General features: G+C 48.2%; 1 protein-coding gene across 1 annotated transcript; it reads right to left on the bottom strand.

Annotated features, from left to right (window-relative positions):
* Positions 1 to 4,318: 4,318 nt before the first annotated feature.
* On the bottom strand, positions 4,319 to 15,198 carry LOC103582819 (ubiquitin-protein ligase E3B-like; the record flags this gene model as incomplete). The annotated part of the gene is made up of 7 exons (XM_008564307.1): positions 4,319 to 5,015; positions 5,902 to 5,994; positions 9,027 to 9,138; positions 9,624 to 9,806; positions 12,300 to 12,358; positions 14,363 to 14,428; positions 15,018 to 15,198. Coding segments are annotated over 7 exons (886 nt in total), but the record flags the coding sequence as incomplete, so codon positions are not given.
* Between the last annotated feature and the right edge of the window lie 2,165 nt (positions 15,199 to 17,363).

The raw sequence follows: 17,363 nt of genomic DNA, 5'->3' as shown, positions 1-17,363 counted from the left end.
GGAGGAGGCAACCTGATGGGAATGCCACAGATGTATCTAGGGCAGATGCAGTTCCAGAGCCTGGCACAGCCAAGTAGAAACCGTCGGCAGTGGGGTTTCTGCTTCCGGCTTCCTCTGCAGGCTTCTCTGGGGTGAGACACAGGGCACGTCTTCAGAGGGGTTTCCTCTGTCATCATGGGTGGACTGTTGGAGTCTGGCTCCCTTGATGGAAGGTCTTTAAACTGACACAGACCCCATGCCAACCTGCCCAAGCCTTTGAGTCTCCCTATGGCTCAGGAACCACCCAGATAGTCAGGGGGTAAGAAGAGCACAAAGGAAATGGCGGCTGCCAGTGTCCATGTGGGGGTGATGAAGCCCCAGTGTGTTGGGAGCTCAGGCACAGAGGAAGCCCGCAAACCTGGGGCTGAGAGAGAAGCCCAGTAGAAGCTCCTCAGGATGCTCTGAGAGTATCTGTGGACACCTAGCAAGGAGTTTGAAAAACAAAGATAACTCTGGAGAGGATGTCAATTCGGTCCCTGGAAGAAAATAGTGACTGTTCTAATAGTCATGAGTCACCGACTGTCCACAGATGGCATAGACTGGGGTTTTCAGGCCGTTTTCCCGCTGTTCACATGGTGGGTGCTGCTATCCCTTTTTCACGGAAGGGGAAACCCCAGCTCTGAGAAGCAAGGGGGCTTGTCCCGGACTCCCAGCTCACAGGTGGCAGAGCTGGTACAAGAACCCAGCCGCAGGATGCTCCGAAGTCTCTCTCTAGGCCCTAGTGTGATCCATAAATTCTCAGTGTGGGCTCTGGAATCCGCCCTAATCTGTTAAGCATACGCTCTTAACAAATGTCAGCTGTGTGATGATTGTGACAAGGAAACAACTGCATTCGGACCCCACGCTCCAGAGGCTGGAGAGGACTGTGGATCCAGCCTGGGCCTCGGTGCAGCCTCTTCCACATCACAGTCTGACACCGAGTATGTATATGACATGGCGACACATGCCTGCAAACACCAGCCCGTATCCTTCTGGCTTAAGTGCTCTTGGCATACATCTGCTCAGATGAAACCCCAGAGGCAGTGCAGAGGCGGGACTGTGCCTTCTCTCCCATCCTGTGTAAATTCCAGAGAGGTCGCAGATGACCATTCTCCACATAATTTCTTGTCATCCTATTGTGATTGTCTCTGGCAGTTTGATCAAAGCCTGATCACGGGGTCGTGGGTAGCCCTATTTTCTTAGAGTGAAAGGTGAGAAAATGTAGGAAGAGGACTAATATTTAGATGCTTACTTGGTGCGAGGAACTGAGCTACATACATTTTTAATATTACTTCATTTAATTCTCAGCACTCCCAAAGGAGGCATCAAGACTACCATTGTCCAGACAAGGAAGTGGACACACAGACGTGGACTCTACAGGATTGAGGCGGGAAGTTGTGGGACAGGGTTTGCACACACACCTGCACAATTCCAGGGCCCGCACTCTGCTTTTTAGAAAAGTGCACCAAATGGGCCACTTTCCACAGTTCATCAGCCACTTACACTAATTTAAGGTTTCCAGAAGAAAAGTCAGACCCGAGGGAACCCTGGATTTACATGGTAACCACGCTGAGAGATGACCCACCTGTCCGTCCCCATTGCACACTTCAGTAGTGCAGTATCTGCTGCATAAGCAGGAGAAAGATAGGTTCATGGCTTTGCTGGTGTCAGAGACAGTGGAGACTGGTGTTTTTCAAACTGTTCTGCCTATACAGTCCTAGGTACTTGCAAGTTCTGCCAACATATTAAAATTGCATTTCTATTTTAATGATAATAAAAAAAAAAAACCCTTATTTTTCCTAGTTATAAAGACAAACTTTCTCTTTGTGGTGGTAACTTGTAAGTAAAAGTGAAATGTCACAGAATAACATTTTAGGCAGGTGTGTGTTACACTGGAGGCTACCAATGTATTTTGGGGGGTTGCAGTATTTTTTTCCTCTGTTGGTATGGATACTCAGTGTGAAATAGCCAGAGTGCACGGATTCCTCTTGGGTACCGAGGCATTCGATTGATGGAAAATGGCCATCAGCCTCTCAAGACTTCTTTTCTGATTAGATTTCAAAAGGCCAAGGTCCTGTTCTGATCCTCAGGTGTTCCTAGGCCAGGGGAAACAGTGAGAACTCACTGAAGTGCTGGAGCTGCCGCAGATGAAGGGAAAACCCTCCCGAGGTGGACTCGGGAAAACCAGCAGGTTTGAGAAGGGTTCCCTGTGCTGAGGCTTCCCTGCTGAGGGAAATGTCAGCTGGTTTAGCAGAACGAGAAGGGCTATGTGCGCTGTGAGAAAGACAGCAAGTACGATCCTTGGTAGGATCACACATACCCAGATGGAGCTGTAAAAGCTGCACATACCCAGATGTAGCTGTAAAATTTCATTTCATACACTTCCAAATTATCTGGATTCTTTTCAACAAACATTTATCACTTCTGTAAGTTACCGTGTAAAACATGGACTGCAAAGATACATAGCCAGTCCAGGGTGACTAATGCCTCTGGGAAGCAGGTGAGAGGGACAGGACCACAGAGGGTGCTTATCTGAAATGTGCTACTTCTTAAAACAAAACTGGAAGCAAATGTGAGGAGCCGCCAACAACCGTGAGCCCTGGCTAGTGATTCTAGAGTGTCTGTCATCTCACCCTTTCTATCTTCCTTCCACCGAGGGAACCCCGTACGCTCCTCAAGCCCCACACACCTGATCTTGGACTAAGGCACATGGCTTGATAAAAAACAGAACAAGGACTGGCTGGTTAGCTCAGTTGGTCAGAGTGTCATGTTAATAACACCGAGGTCAAGGGTTTAGATTCCCCTACCAGCCACACACAGACACACACACAAAAGGCAGAACAAGTCATCATGTGCTTAAGTACAAATTTAATAAAGCCTTTGCTCATGTCTTAATCCGTAAGTTATCTACGAAAACAAAAAAGCCCATAACTTTTTAGAGCCATCAAGAGCCATTAAGGTGTCAATGAACACCAGCTATAAAAGTACAGTCAGTGTTTTAGATAGTGCAATATTTCCAACTGTTGAAAAGAATTTAAATGAAATTACAAACTACACCTCCTCATCAAAAAATAAACGGGTAAAGTTGATATTGGTGCTTATAAACCACTCTCTCCCTAATCCCCCACTAGCTCTGATTCTCAGGTAATAAAAATCAAGATGGGATCAATCTTTTCTATGCAGGTGGATAGTTACTAGGCCCCAACACATATGTACGAACCTTCTCAGTGTACACACATTCAGAAGAAATCTTCAAAGGAATCAAGTTTTAAAGAAAGTGGCAAGTCCATAGAATCAGAATTTACTAAACAATCTTAAATAATAATAATAATAAATTCCTGTATTTAAATTCCTTGCCATCTTTCCATCAAAGTGAAGCACACATTCTGTTCTCCAGAAGCCCAGGGGCTCTGTCCCGGGCAGGACACAAGGCTCCAATGTGGAGACAGGCCTTGCCCGCTCTGCTGCCAACATGTCAGTTCTTGCTGGAAGGGGTTCTGCTGCTCCGAAGAGACGTGAGCCCTAAGCTGGCACCACAGAGCAGAGAAGGGCCCAGCACTCCTGCCTTCAGTCTAGGTAGTGGGGATGTGGAAGGAGCACAAAGAGGTGGGAGAGGGCCTTTGCTTCATCCCCTGATCTAGAGTAAAGTTCTAGGGCATGAGAAAAAAAAAAAAAATAGAATAAAGTTCTCATGACAAGGTAAAGAATGAGGGCAGAGGAGCACACTGGGTTGGAAAATAAAGTGAAAAAAGAAAAAAAAAAAGAAAACCAGCCCAGAGGGTGTGTGAGTTTCCTCAGCCTCATGAATCGTTGTCAGTGCAAAGGGCTCCTGGGTTCCCTGTGCTGAAGAAGGCCAGGCAGCAAGGCCCAAGTTTCTTGGAATTTTGCAGTCTATGGAGCAAAGCCACTGCCCAGATGGAACAAGTACCGTAGGTCAGTGTTTGTTTCTTCATTAGATAACAACAAGCGGGGCAGACAAGCAGGAACAGAGGCAGCTGCATCCTTGGGAACTGGCAGGCTTTGGGTAACAGCTAGTGCATCCTGGAAATGGAGCTGCTCTTAAAGGCCGGTGGTTTTTTCTCCCAAACCAGGACGCTGCTGTGAATGCATAGGATGGAACCAGCCAGTGGAAGCTCCTTGGCGGCTCGGCCTGCTGAGGACTCAGAAGTGGGGGAGGGCAGCAGTGTGGAAACGTGGCATCAAGGTGGGAGCAGTGCCCTGAACTTCCAGTGCTCCACAGCCTCCCCAGCAGATACCTTGGCTTCTCTGGGCAGCAGAAGGGCCTGGCTGTCTGGGAAGAGGCGGCTGTGGACAGGATGGAGGCAGAGACTTTGTTGGGTGCATAGAGGCTTGGCAAGGCCTTACCTGAGTAAAGGGTTTTCGGAAACAGAAGGAGAGGATCTCGCGTGTAGTAGGCTTCATGTGCTCAGACCCATGTCATGAGAACCATTCTGGACTCTCAGAGCTCCTGGGACTTGTTCAAACACAGCTCACTCAGAGGGTTAAGGGAAGACAGACTCACAAAAAGGCCAAACTATAAAAAAGAAGCCCCCCTGCAATCACCAGGAAAAAGGACCAATGTGGGCAGAATCCGGTGGTTTATTTTCAATACCCCCTTCCCCTTAGTATCACCTGGAGAATGCTGTGTAGTGTTATCACGTGCTTCTAAAGTTCCTGAGGCCACAGGGGAGTCTCATGGCTATAAAGAGGGTCTGGGGGCTGATGTCACCTGGCATGTTGGTCACGCTCTCAGGAGCTGAAGGTCTGGAGTCCACAAGGGCAGGTGGGTGGGTTGGGCGCAGGAGCTAGGAAAGCTCGAAGCCCGTGTTCATGCTGATGGCATAGCGTAGCTTCTCACGGAGGACGCTCTTCTTGCTGTAGTTGGGCAGCTTCAGCAGGTTGAAGCAGGTGGAGGAGGTGGGCAGACGGCCGCCGGGCTCCCGCTTGCGGATGGTGAAGAAGCCCCGGAGGACACTGCCCAGGGTGTCACCAGTGTCCTACAAGCACACAACACAGCCTTGGGTAGGGAGGTACCTGCCTGGAGGCCTGGGCACCAGGCAGAGTGGGGGAGCTGCCCTATGAGTGCATGCACCGCTGCCTGAGGTCAGCTGCAGACTCGGGACTACTGGCCTGAAGGGCATGAGTACAGGAAGCAACTGCTGCTCCTCAGGGCCTGCGCGGGGGAATCCCATGCCAAGTAAGCTCATGGAAATGGGGCCATCTGGCTAAAAGCTAACTGTCGCTTAACCAATTTTCAGAACAGAATAATGTAAAACTATTTTAGGTACCAAAACACTTCTGAATGCAGCCTAACATTCCCCCCTAACCTTGCCTAAGACAGACGGTAACTTGAGTCAACTTTCCCTATGTGTGGAGCTGAGGATCGCCTAGTGTCCTATACGAAGAGGGATCAGGAGCTCACACTGGGGCACCATGAGAGGCCATTGGGTGTTTATGGGGGTGGCACACTTATCTCAGCACCCTCTATGGTCAGCCTCGCCATACACAGAGCATGATAACCCCTGTGGCATTCGTTCTCTTTTAGCAGATGAGGAAATGAAGCAGCTTGCCAAGCTGCGCATGGCCAGCCTGGGAGGAGCCAGAACTCCACCTGCATCTGTCCACTCCCTGAGCCCTGTTCTCACCCTCTCCCATGCTGCCTCTAAGGTCTGGAGACCTGGCCAGACCAGCAGCTGCTAAAAACAGCATGCCCTCACCCCCCACCAGGTACTCTTACCTGAGGAAAGCCTCTCCTGACATGAGAACTGTGGAAGCCCCATCAGCTGGCTCTGAGGAGCCCGCTGCCTGCCTGCCTTGCTGAGACAGTGGGCACAGCAGATGACCACTAAGAGGGAAGTCAAGGAACCCAAAGCCAGCTCTTACCTGATCATCTGACACTTCGACACAGCGGATGGAGAAAGGAGGCTTGAGGTAGGCGAATCCCAGGAGCGGCGGCCTGGAGCAGCTGGTCACAAACTGCAACACAAGGCGGGTCAGAGCGCACAGAGCAGGCTCTCACTGCCATCGGGAACACTAGCTTTCTTGGTCATTTCTTGGTCACTACATCACTAACTGCTGTTTAACCAGCAGCAGGTGGCGACAGACAGAGGTTCCTGGCCCACGAACTGGGACATGTCACATCTCTCTCAAGGGTGTTGTTCACTGGGACAAAAACACATGAATTCCATACCCAACAGACATGACTAGTGGTTTGTGGGAGAGCGTGACTGAAGAGTTTAGAAACAACACAAACTCCCAAGCAGGCACTGGTGTGATGCCCGAGACAGGTCTCCAGAGGACTGCCACGTGGTCAGCAGGAACAGAGTGATGACTGACACCCTTCCTTAGAGAGAGACTGTGCAATGAGAGCACTGGAGAGAGCAAGGCAGAAGCTGGTGGTGCACGCTAAGTGTGGTGTAGGGGGACAGGCTGTGCCCAGAGCTGAGGCCCAGAGCCAGGCACAGGGAGCCCTGGTATAGCACCCACCACTGACCGCACTTGCCTGGCATTGCACCTGGTGTCCCGCTCAGGCATGCCCTCCTGAGCACCAGGGCTGGTTTACAGAGTGGCCTCTGTGAGCTGGGCTCCTGTGGGCCCCTCTCCAGGAAACTGATCTGCTCTCAGCATGCTGACAAAAATCAGGCCTCTGGAGCCAGCAAGGTACTGCGCAGCCCTCGTGGGGCCTGTGGGCAGCCAGCCACACTTTCCTGCTACATCCCGGGAATTCCTGGCATTCTCCAAACAGCAGCACCTGTGTTATTTCCCTAAGTGTGCTAGCTCATGCCTGGACATCAACCTAGATATCCAATGATAAACCTGCACAGAAAATTCCTAAGAAACCATTTTCTTTAATCCAACAGTGACCAAAAATGCTCTCTCTTCTCTAGGGGATATAGGGATCTGCTACTTACAACACCAAGCTATGCTCCAAAATTCAGTGGTAAGTTGAGAGTTTGAGTATTAAAATAAAATATTCCCATTTAAACAATGATATAAATGATTGTGATATTCCTGAGACCACCCCAAGACAGTTTTTGTATGTCATGCTTCAAAATAAGTTTTTAAAAAAGCACTGACAAGGGCCGGCCCAGTGGCGCACTGGATAAGTGCGCCGCTTGGGAAGCGCGGCGGCGCTCCCGCCCGAGGGTTCGGATCCCACATACAGACCGGTTCCCGCTCACTGGCTGAGCGAGGCGCGGGAGCAACACCGAGGGTTGCAATCCCGTTGCCGGTCCCCGGTCCGGTACGGGGGCAACACTGAGGGTTGCGATCCGTTGCCGGACACGGAAAAAGACAAAAGACAAAAAAAAAAAAAAGCACTGACAAGATAATATTCTTATTCTAACATGTTCCATTTATAAACAGCACAGCAGCAGCAGCAGCAGCAGCAGCAGAAGCTCACACACAGAGAGAATGACTGTCTCTCCACACTGGGCCGAGTGTTCAGTGAACACAACCTCACCAAACACTTCAGCATGCTGTGTGTCGGGACTGTGGTTAGACCTGTTTTAAGGATGAGCAGACAGACACAGAAGTGTCTGCATATCAATCCAGGCTGGCTCAGACCTGCTGCCCACTGCAAATTGGGGCTGGTCAAAGGAGGGAGGGGAGCTTTCACCCTCCTGCAACAGGACGAAAAACGGAGGGCATGGAAGCCTCTGAAAGCTCTGCTATCATTACATCTAAAAGCAGCACAGTCACATCACTTCTGTGCAAGAGTTACATTTCCTCCACCTGGCTCTGGAATCTGTCTGCAGTCACAGAAAAGGGAAGGCACTCGACAAGGAAGTGCAGTTTTGACAACAGGCTATCCAAAGGCACAAACATGCCCACTGTGCACATGGGCATGTGGTTATGAGACCCTGGCTTTCCTCTCTTTCTAGGAGAGGCAGGGATGCATGGTTTTACAGTTAGCAGAGACTGCTCTGCCTGCAAGAGGCACTGCTGGGAAAATGAAACCAATTCTCCTCAGGATCAACCTCTAGAATTCTGTCCTCCTCGAGACCGGTGGGGATGACTAGAGTGCTTGTGTATCTGCTGGACTAGAGTTAAGGCCGTCTCAATAGGAGTGAACTATCCTTAGAATGACCAACCAAGCAGAAAGAAAACCAGCTGCCATTTCAATTGGTGGTGATACTGTCTACGTTGCCTCAACAATGGAGGTCATGTGAGATGGTTCAAGAAACTCAAACGCCCCCAGAGTATGGCAAGATGTTCATCCTATATTGTCAAGTAGAAAAGCAGGTGGTAAAATGATGTGATTCCATCTTTATAACAGTACACACATATATCACACACACATAGACAAGTGTATGTGTCATCTAGTGTCCTATAAAATACTTACACTTTGCTGATTTCAGGAACAGAAAACAATGTAGTTACATCAGGGGGAACATTTTGAACATTCACAACTTCATGGTTAACAGAACAGGGGAGCTGGTTAATGTCAGCCACTCAATTTGCAAAAATATACATCGACATCAGCCTAATCAATCATGTGTGTTTTATTGGGACACTGTGTGTGTTGTACATGCATGTTTTACACTAATGAGAAAAAGGGTACATGGAGGTAGTCCCTGGTGAGTAGAAATGTAGATTGTTTAAAATTCTACATTGTAGGATATAGATTAGTTAAAATTTTGCTTGTTTGCATTTTATTAAGGTAAGGTAACAAACATCGCTTACTTCTATAATGAAAGGAAAGAAAGAAAACAGATGTCAGCAAGGCCAGCAAGAGCAAAGAGGAGGACAGAGTGCCACACCCAACAGGCACGCCCGCCAGTGCAAAGGTCTTGTCCCTGCAGCCAGGGGCACCCAGCAGCTCAGCTTCACCCCTCAAGCCCCTCTCTGGCTACTGCTTGGCCTATGTGGGAGGCCTACCTATGGGAAGGAGGATACACTGGATAATTTCATTTATTCCAGTGTAAATTATTACATCAACTGGTCTTCTAGGTTTAAGATAGTATCTATGAACCCATGAATGCATGCACAGGTAATAAGTAAAATACCTTCAGAAACATGGCTCTCTCATCGGGCGTGAAGTCAGAGGCCAGAATGTCCCAGAGCCAGATAATGACTCTATGACTTCCATGGAAACCACCGTAGTACACTGTGTGCTTCCTGCAAACAATCCAGACAACGGGCTCAGCAACATACTACTCTGATGGGCACTTATGGACACAGGTGGCCATGGCAAATTAGACAAGGTGCACAACCAACAGACAAGCTTGGTTAACACTACTAACTTCTCTTAAAGCCAGAAGTTCATGCCTTAATAATCCCATCTCCTTGAAAGCTAAATGGGCAGAGATTTTGAAAGATGGTCTTGCTTTTCCCAAGCAGAAGTTGACACAAGATCCAGGATCCCATAACACCTAGAGCTTCAGAGAACCCTGCAGGCCTCAAGACCTGCTTCCACTGTCAGTCTCTAGGAAGCAAGTAGTTGAACTCTGACTCCAGGGGAGTTCAACCAGTGATCAGGGAGGAGGAGGACATTTAGAGATGGGCTCCGGAAACAACCCTCCAAAAGGCACCCCGTGAAGGGAGCATCTCACTTTCCAGAAGGCCTAAAAATTTCACCCTTTCCCCCCTTGCCTGCCCCTTACTTTAAATCTTCCAGATCAATCTCAGCATTGTCACCAGAGATGAGACGCTGCAGCTCAGGGGTTGAGAACATTCGGATCCACTCGGGTTTGATAATGGAACGAAATCCGCTAATGAGGGCAGCTGTCTGATTTTTGATTTGAGTGTGCATTCGAAAATGTGCCATCAGATGGATGTAGCTAATTCTGTTGCCAGCAAGGAAGAGAAAACAATGGAAATTAACAGGACAGGGCAGGTTGTTACCAATGGGCTGAAAGATGAGGCTAGTCATTTCTGAACCATTTTACAAAAAACGCAAAAAATAGGACCAGAGCATTTCACCAGAACAGTGATGACAATGATTATAACAGCGCCCCTGAACTGCTCATCCTGTGCCACTATGGATGCGTTAAGTGTTCAAGGGCATTACCTCTTTGCTCTTCCCCAAAACACACGGTCATACCACAGGATAACCCCCAACTGTGCTGAGAATCAAAGTGAGATATTCTACAGATAAGAAGAGGGCCCTTCTTACAAAGGGTTCTTTTTGGACTTTTATTTAATCTCATCCCTCTGAACATAAGTTAAGATACAATTCAGTCCTCCAATAAGCTTTAAAGTAGAGAAAATTTGTTTCATGGTGAAACTTCAACCAAAACCTTGCTAATCTGGACCAAGAGTCTAAAGCCATGAAAAGGCAGACCTGCAGGATGTTTGTAACAAATACAGTTGGGTCACCTGTAGGTTCAACTGGAAAGTCAGAGTGAGTAACAATGGTTTCAAGCAGAAGGTCTTCTGGGTCTGCTTTTATGAACACAATGATCTCACCTACAACTGTATAATACATCCCTTTTGAATAGGGTGAATACATCCTATGGGCTTGGCTAGCATCACTGATTTCTTAGTAAACCACTTACTTAGAGATTAAAAAACTTGAACCCAGCCCAAGTACAACTCTCACAAATTCCAAATTAGTACAGTCCAAGTAAATCTGTTTTACCCCACAATGCTCAGCACTAAGTTTCTGACTTTAAAAATATCCCTATTTAAAAAAATTATCCAGCAGCAAACCTGTACATCAATACATTTAAATATGAATTTTCTATTATTGCTACTCTTTTCATGTATTCTTTGAAACAGATTACTTATTCCATTTTAGAGAGCGGGGAGGGGAGAGAAAGAGAGAATGGGAAACAGCAACACCCAGTAAGTGCAATATCAACCATCATCCCTAAAGAGGGGGGACCAGTATTGCCAGGCCTTGTAAGTGAGTCTGCAGAACTGAATACCCTTACACTCACACTGAGACTTTTCTAAGAAGATGTAAGAGTTTCTGAAATAAGTTTCCACAGAGGAGGTTTCCAGGCAGGACATGAGTCTCACTGCAGCACGGCCCACATGGGCCTACCTCCTCTTCTGCTATATGCTGCAGCCAGAGTATGTGCTGGGAAGAATGAATGACCTACTACCATCATCCCCATGCCACAACGCCTGGCAAAACATGGCCTGTCGGGGAGTTGTGGCATTTATGTGACATGTCACGTATCTGATGATGGTGATCACCACTGCTGTCATTTATTAAGCCCCTCCTGTGAGTCCAGTATCCTGGAAGGTACTTTACACACATTACCTCCCGTGCAACCCTCTGAAGGAATGGTCAGAGGTTGCGTGTTGCGCAGGATCAGGACTCACCCCTACTATCTGATGCCCAAGCCTGGGTCCTCTCTACTCCCCCAGGCAGCCCCTCCCAACCTACGCTTTGTTCAAACTAATGCCCCATGGCCAAGGGGCAAAGCTGGTAATTTCAATCATGATGAAAACTGGGTCTGTTCTTCTGACTGTTCTGACAGTCTAAATAAAAAACTCCCCAAGCATGCAGACTGATCAAACCACCTGATCTGAGAGGAACATGATGCTCAGGAAAACTGGACTGTAACATGCATCTGATTCAAATGACTCTTCAGGTGGGACTGAGCCCTCACTTGTCACTGAAGAGACCAATGCTCAGATTAACAGTTCAAATGCTCAGCTGAGCCTGGCGGCAGAAGATTGACAGACTGACAACAGGGCCTACTCCACATGCCAGGGTCTACTGCTTTAATTAGGTGAGAATAGGATTAGGTGGAGACAGTGCTTTGAGTGCTTTTCTTCTAGGGACCAGAAAGGTCGACACTTAGGATACATTCCTAAAAGTCTATTATCTGTGACAATAGCTGCTGGGCCTCAGAGTCTCCTCCGATTCTCCATGTCTAAATACCTCTGTCTGCTGTATTTGAATTCATCACTGTGTCTTCTCAAGCACAGTGTTTTATACAATTGCCACACGCTATCATTCCACAATGATCTGCCCCTCCAAGATGTCTTTCTGCCTCCATGCCCTCTTGGTTCAGGACAATGTGCCTGAACAGCTCAGAATCCATCTGTCTATGTCTAGAGCTGTCATTAAATTCTTAAGATCACCACGGCCTGGGTGCCTCTGACCTTAGAAGTGCTACTGCAAAAAATAAATTGTCAATTCTTATTTTGCAAATGGAATTTAATATAATTTTGGCCTATGAACTGTAACCAGTAAATTCCATTATGATATTTATGGCCTCTTTCTACTTCAATCTATCTTAATAAATTCTCAAAGTAAGCCCAGAGAGCCAGAATGAAGTCTTTTCAAGTGGTGACCTTAAAAATCTAATCGCTATACTCACTTATTTTCATTTGTAACAGGAATGGTCTTCCCTCCGGGAATCAGTTCATGGCAAACAAGCTGGGGGAGAAGATGGGAAGTAATTACTAGAGAGAATTCTAATGTGGAAATAAAGCTTCTTGAAGATGAAAGAGCCTGACTCAAACATTCATTCTAATGATGGAATTAAGATGGTATGTGTTTTCACAAAAAGTCAAGGCTGAAACATCAACAAGCAGACCCTATGTGATCAATATGAAAGGTTTCTTCTCATTGGATCCTGCTCAAACATTTGTATTAAGGCTCCAGGATGTCACGGAAGGGAACATGTTAGCATTTAAGCACACAGCAGGGTGGTTAAATGAATGGTTGGTATATCCATAGCCTGGAATACTGTGCAGCTATTAAAAAAATATTTTTATTGAAAGGTGAAAAAAAGCCAATTATATAACAGCATGCATGGTACAGCATCATTTCTGGAAAAAAAATTATATTCATGCCCAGGATCAAGTCTGGAAGGACACAGGCAACACAGTAACAGTGGCACCCTCCAGGCACTGGCATTAGAGGTGGTTTTCATTTTCATCTTTATGTTTATGTTGTAGCTGAATTTTTTGTTAGAAGTTTCATTATTTTTGAGGAAGGCTCAAAATGTGATTAAGGATTTATTTGAAAACTCTATAAAATCAACTGCTCCCCTCAACTTCAGGAAAATTTCTGTGGGTCACCTAAAAATCAAAGGATACCTAATTTTAAACCTAATCCTAAAAGAAATTCTATTGATACACTATAACTCTAAAGATGTAGAAAGGAACAACAGTGACCCCTAGCCACAATGTTGTCAATATCTAGGAACACAAAAGAGGATTTTAAAGCTAGGAGGGTCCTTAGGAATCACCCAGCCTGGTTTTTCCCATAAAGGGTTCCAGGGAACACCATGTCTGTGACATTCTTTCTTTGAGAAAAAGAGTTCTGTGATTAGATTCTGTGATCAAAGAGTTCTGTAATGAATTGGGGAAACCTGAGGTTAACACAATCACACTAAGGTTTCTTTCTCACAGGCTTCTCAAAGCCCTTATAGGCAGCCTGCTCAGTGGCCTTTCAGGAGGAAGATAGGGCATACAGGGTTCCAAATGGTGTTTGAAGACACTGGTCCCATGAAGAACTCACATTTGAGGGCCGGCCTGTGGCTCACTTGGGAGAGTGTGGTGCTGATAACACCAAGGCCACGGGTTTGGATCCCTGTATAGGGATGGCCGGTTAGCTCACTTGGGAGAGCGTGGTGCTGACAACACCAAGTCAAGGGTTAAGACCCCTTACCAGTCATCTTTTAAAAGCAAAACAAAACAAAATGAAACTCTCATTTGGCAAAGGAAATAAGAAAAATGGGGCTCAGGGAGACCGAGTGATCTCTCTGAGGTGACACAGGCCCAAGGCCAAGAAGCCAGATTTGCCCTAACAGGCTCATGGCGTGGTTTCTCCAGAGCAGCCTTCAGCACATTATGCACACAAAGCCTCACGCAGGTGCCTTCACTGGGACAGAACTGGAAGGGGTAGAGGACACTTTACAGAAAAGCCAGAAGGAACAGCTGTGGGAGGAAACACTGCTGCTGCCATGATCTCAAGGGTTTCTCCTTCCTGCTCTGCTCTTCATGATGAGTATGAACAAGGACAGCATTCTATGAGAGCTACTTCTCGGGTGGCTTCGTCCGCCTCTTTAAGTCATAATCCTCCATTTGTAAGGGCTAATCCTTGCCATGGTAACCAAAAGCAATGTTATAAATGGGGAATTACTGCTTCCATCGGGAATTACCCTAAAATGTGATATAAACAAAGCAAGGTCTCTGTGGGGAGCTCTCCAAGAGGTGAGCAGGAAAAGGCCAGGTTGACTGGGAAGGACAGGGGGATGCCCTCCCTCCTGGCAAGGTGGATGGGCGAGGGGAGAGGGAGGGGATGAGAGACCAGAAAGACAGACAGATCCTCAGTTTGTGGATCTCTCTCCGAGGACAACATCAGGAGGAGGGCAGGTCCCAGGCAACCCATGGAAAGCAGGGAAGAAGAGCTCAGCGAGACAGGCTGACCTACCTGACCCATGACGTCCTCATCATAAGACAGCGTCAGGCCCAGGTCAGCAATGTCCCCGTCATAGCGCTAATGCAACAGAAGAGGAGAAAATGTTGGGGCCGAGGAGCATTATATTCTTGAAGAATTTTTTTTTTTTTTGTCTTTTTCCGTGTCCGGCAACGGATCGCAACCCTCAGTGTCGCCCCCGTACCAGACAGGGACCGGCAACGGGATCGCAACCCTCGGTGTTGCTCCCGCACCTCGCTCAGCCAGTGAGCGGGAACTGGTCTGTATGTGGGATCCGAACTCTCGGGCGGGAGCGCCGCTGCGCTTCCCAAGCGGGGCACTATCCAGTGCGCCACTGGACCGGCCCCAATATTCTTGAAGAATTTAACTCTTCCCCTCCTCGAGGTGCTGCTTTGGTGGTGTTAACAAGCTTGAAGCAAAGGAGAAGGCCACTCATCATCGTGAGGAAGGAGGCTGTGAGGATCAGTTCTGAAAGGGAGTGTCAGAGGGGACGTGGGGCCCTGCAGCACCTACGGGGACAGCAGGAAGGGAAGGGGCAGGAGAATGCCTTCCATGACATATGATAGGGTAAAGCTGAACCCTGTGGGGCTTCATGTAAGCTATGAATTCACTCTGGAGCTAGGTGTAGCTCAGCCGCCATTCCACTCACCTTAATGGAAGTGAGGTTTTTATAGAACTCTGAGTCCAGAGAGGGAAGTTCATCCACAGAGCTATAGAAGATGCTGTGGTGATGCCCAAGCAGCTGGCTTAGGAAGAAGGATGCGAAGGGCACGTCCACCACGATTCCCTGTGAGGAGAAACAGAAGCTTGCAATTCCACTGCCGAGAATTCTGTCTCACACTGCAGAGGTGGCCTCAAGGGTGTCACTGGCATCTCTAGTGACTTCCTAAGTTTTCTTTTCTTGGTGGCTGGCTAGTAAGGGGATCTGAACCCTTGACTTGGTGTTATCAACACTGTACTCTGACCAACTGAGCTAACCGGCCAACCCATTTCTTAAGTTTTCAGTCTGGAGAGCAATACCATCCCTTCGTTAAACAAACACAATCAAGTGCCTCCTGGGGACGTTACAGTGTAGTGGTTAAGGGCACAGGCTTTGGAGCTACACAGCACAGGGATCAAAGCTCAGCTCAGCTACTGCCAGGCCAAGGGCCATCAGATTTCTCATCTGCGAATAGGGACCAACATTGGCCTCTCAGGTGTAAGGACTGAACGAGCACAGTACCGACCCCTGCTAGGTTCCCAGCACAGCAGTGGGTGACGTGTGCTGTGTCACAGGTACGAGCAGGGTGCCAGAGGAGCACAGAGGACGGGCTTGCACCCAGGTGCAAGGCAGGGAAGCTTCCAGGAGGAAGGGATAACTAAACTAGACCTAAAGGAGCACTAGGCCCTCTTACGAAGCCACAGGTGTGCTTCAGGGAGGGAACACAGGTCTGTCTGGCCATAGCACTGGATGTGAGGGAGGGCAGGAGAGTGATGAGGCCAGAGAGCAGGCAGGACCAGATCAGGTTGGGCCCCCCAAGCCTCGCTGCAGTCTGGATTCTACCCCGAGGGCACAGAGAACCCAGGGAGGCTCTAAGCTGGGAAGTGACAGATTTGTACTTCACGTGGGGTTTGGGCTGGAAAGAAGACAGGAGGCAAGGACACAGCTAGGCAGCTGCTACAATAAGGCCTGGGGAAAATGCTGACAGACTGTACTAGGGCAGTGACCAGAAGGGTGAGAGAGATATGTGGATTGGGGAGATTTAGAAGGCAGAGTCACTCAGACTCGACAATGGCCTGTCACAGAGGACCATAAGTGTTAAACGAGTTAGTACACACCACTCCTCACGCTGAGTCCAGTATGTCCTCACTTCTCTCATCAGTACAATCACTGTCGGAGGTAAAGGAGAGGGAAGAGACAGAGGAGAGGCCCAGGAAATGAGGAGGATATTCACAAAAGCCAGGAGGCCATGCTTTTCAGCTGGCCCAGGAGAGTCTAGGCCTCAGCATGGCTACATGTTTAAAGGAAAAACATGACATATACCCAGGTAGGTCCTAATGGGATTTGAATTTTTTTAAAAAATGGGAATACATTGAGAAATTGTCTCCATCTTGCAAATAAGGAAACAGAGGAACAGAGAATGAGGCCAGGTCCACACCGGTACAGGGCAGGAGGAAGACCAGAGGGTATTTGGGCAGGGACTCCGAGGGGACACCTGATTTCATCAGGGCCAGAGACTGAGGCCCCTGTATAGAAGCTGTTTCCATAGAGAGACAACGACGAATTATTCAAGAGTCAAAGTCGTTTTCCCCAAGTGGCTTCCCTCTCTCTATGGGCCCCAGTGCCCGGCCTCTTCTGTTTGAAAAATGTCCTGGCTTCTCTAGGACTTGTGGGGGTGTGAGGTAAGTGTTGCTTGGGTGGCCCCCTTCCTCCATGCCAGGGCCAGGTGCCTGGCAGAGCCTGGGCCCTGGGAAGGTGCCCCGTAGCTCTGGAGCTTGTTGTGAAGTTCACAAAAACTGGCCGCTGATGCACTCGCACCACAGCTTTACTTCCTTCCTGGGGAGCAGGACACTCCAGGCAGAGGGTCAAGTGCCACCTGGAGGTAGTCCCACCACGGCTCTCAATAGACAGGGACCAGGAGCTGTGTGGGCCTCACCTGGAGCCTGAGAGCAAAGAGCAGAAGCTCAGACACTCTCCCTCTTTATAATGCTGAGTATGACAGCTCCCGGGGTGACCAGGTGTCCGGCATCACAGGAGGTGCTCACATGTACTACCTCATTTACCATCAACAGCAACCCAATAACATAGGTTTTATTATCCCCACTTTACTGATGAGAGAACAGGAGCTTAAAGAAGTGAGTGGAATGTACACGTTCACATAGCTGGCTGGGGAGGAGCTAGTCTTGACCACTTGCTATGGGATACGTCCAACATTTTTTTTTTTTTAAAGATGACCGGTAAGGGGATCTTACCCCTTGTCTTGGTGTTGTCAGCACCACGCTCAGCCAGTGAGCC

Source organism: Galeopterus variegatus, unplaced genomic scaffold (assembly GCF_000696425.1).
Source record: "Galeopterus variegatus unplaced genomic scaffold, G_variegatus-3.0.2 Scaffold18011, whole genome shotgun sequence".
NCBI classification, from domain to species: domain Eukaryota; kingdom Metazoa; phylum Chordata; class Mammalia; order Dermoptera; family Cynocephalidae; genus Galeopterus; species Galeopterus variegatus.
This window is presented reverse-complemented; position numbering and strand designations above follow the sequence as displayed.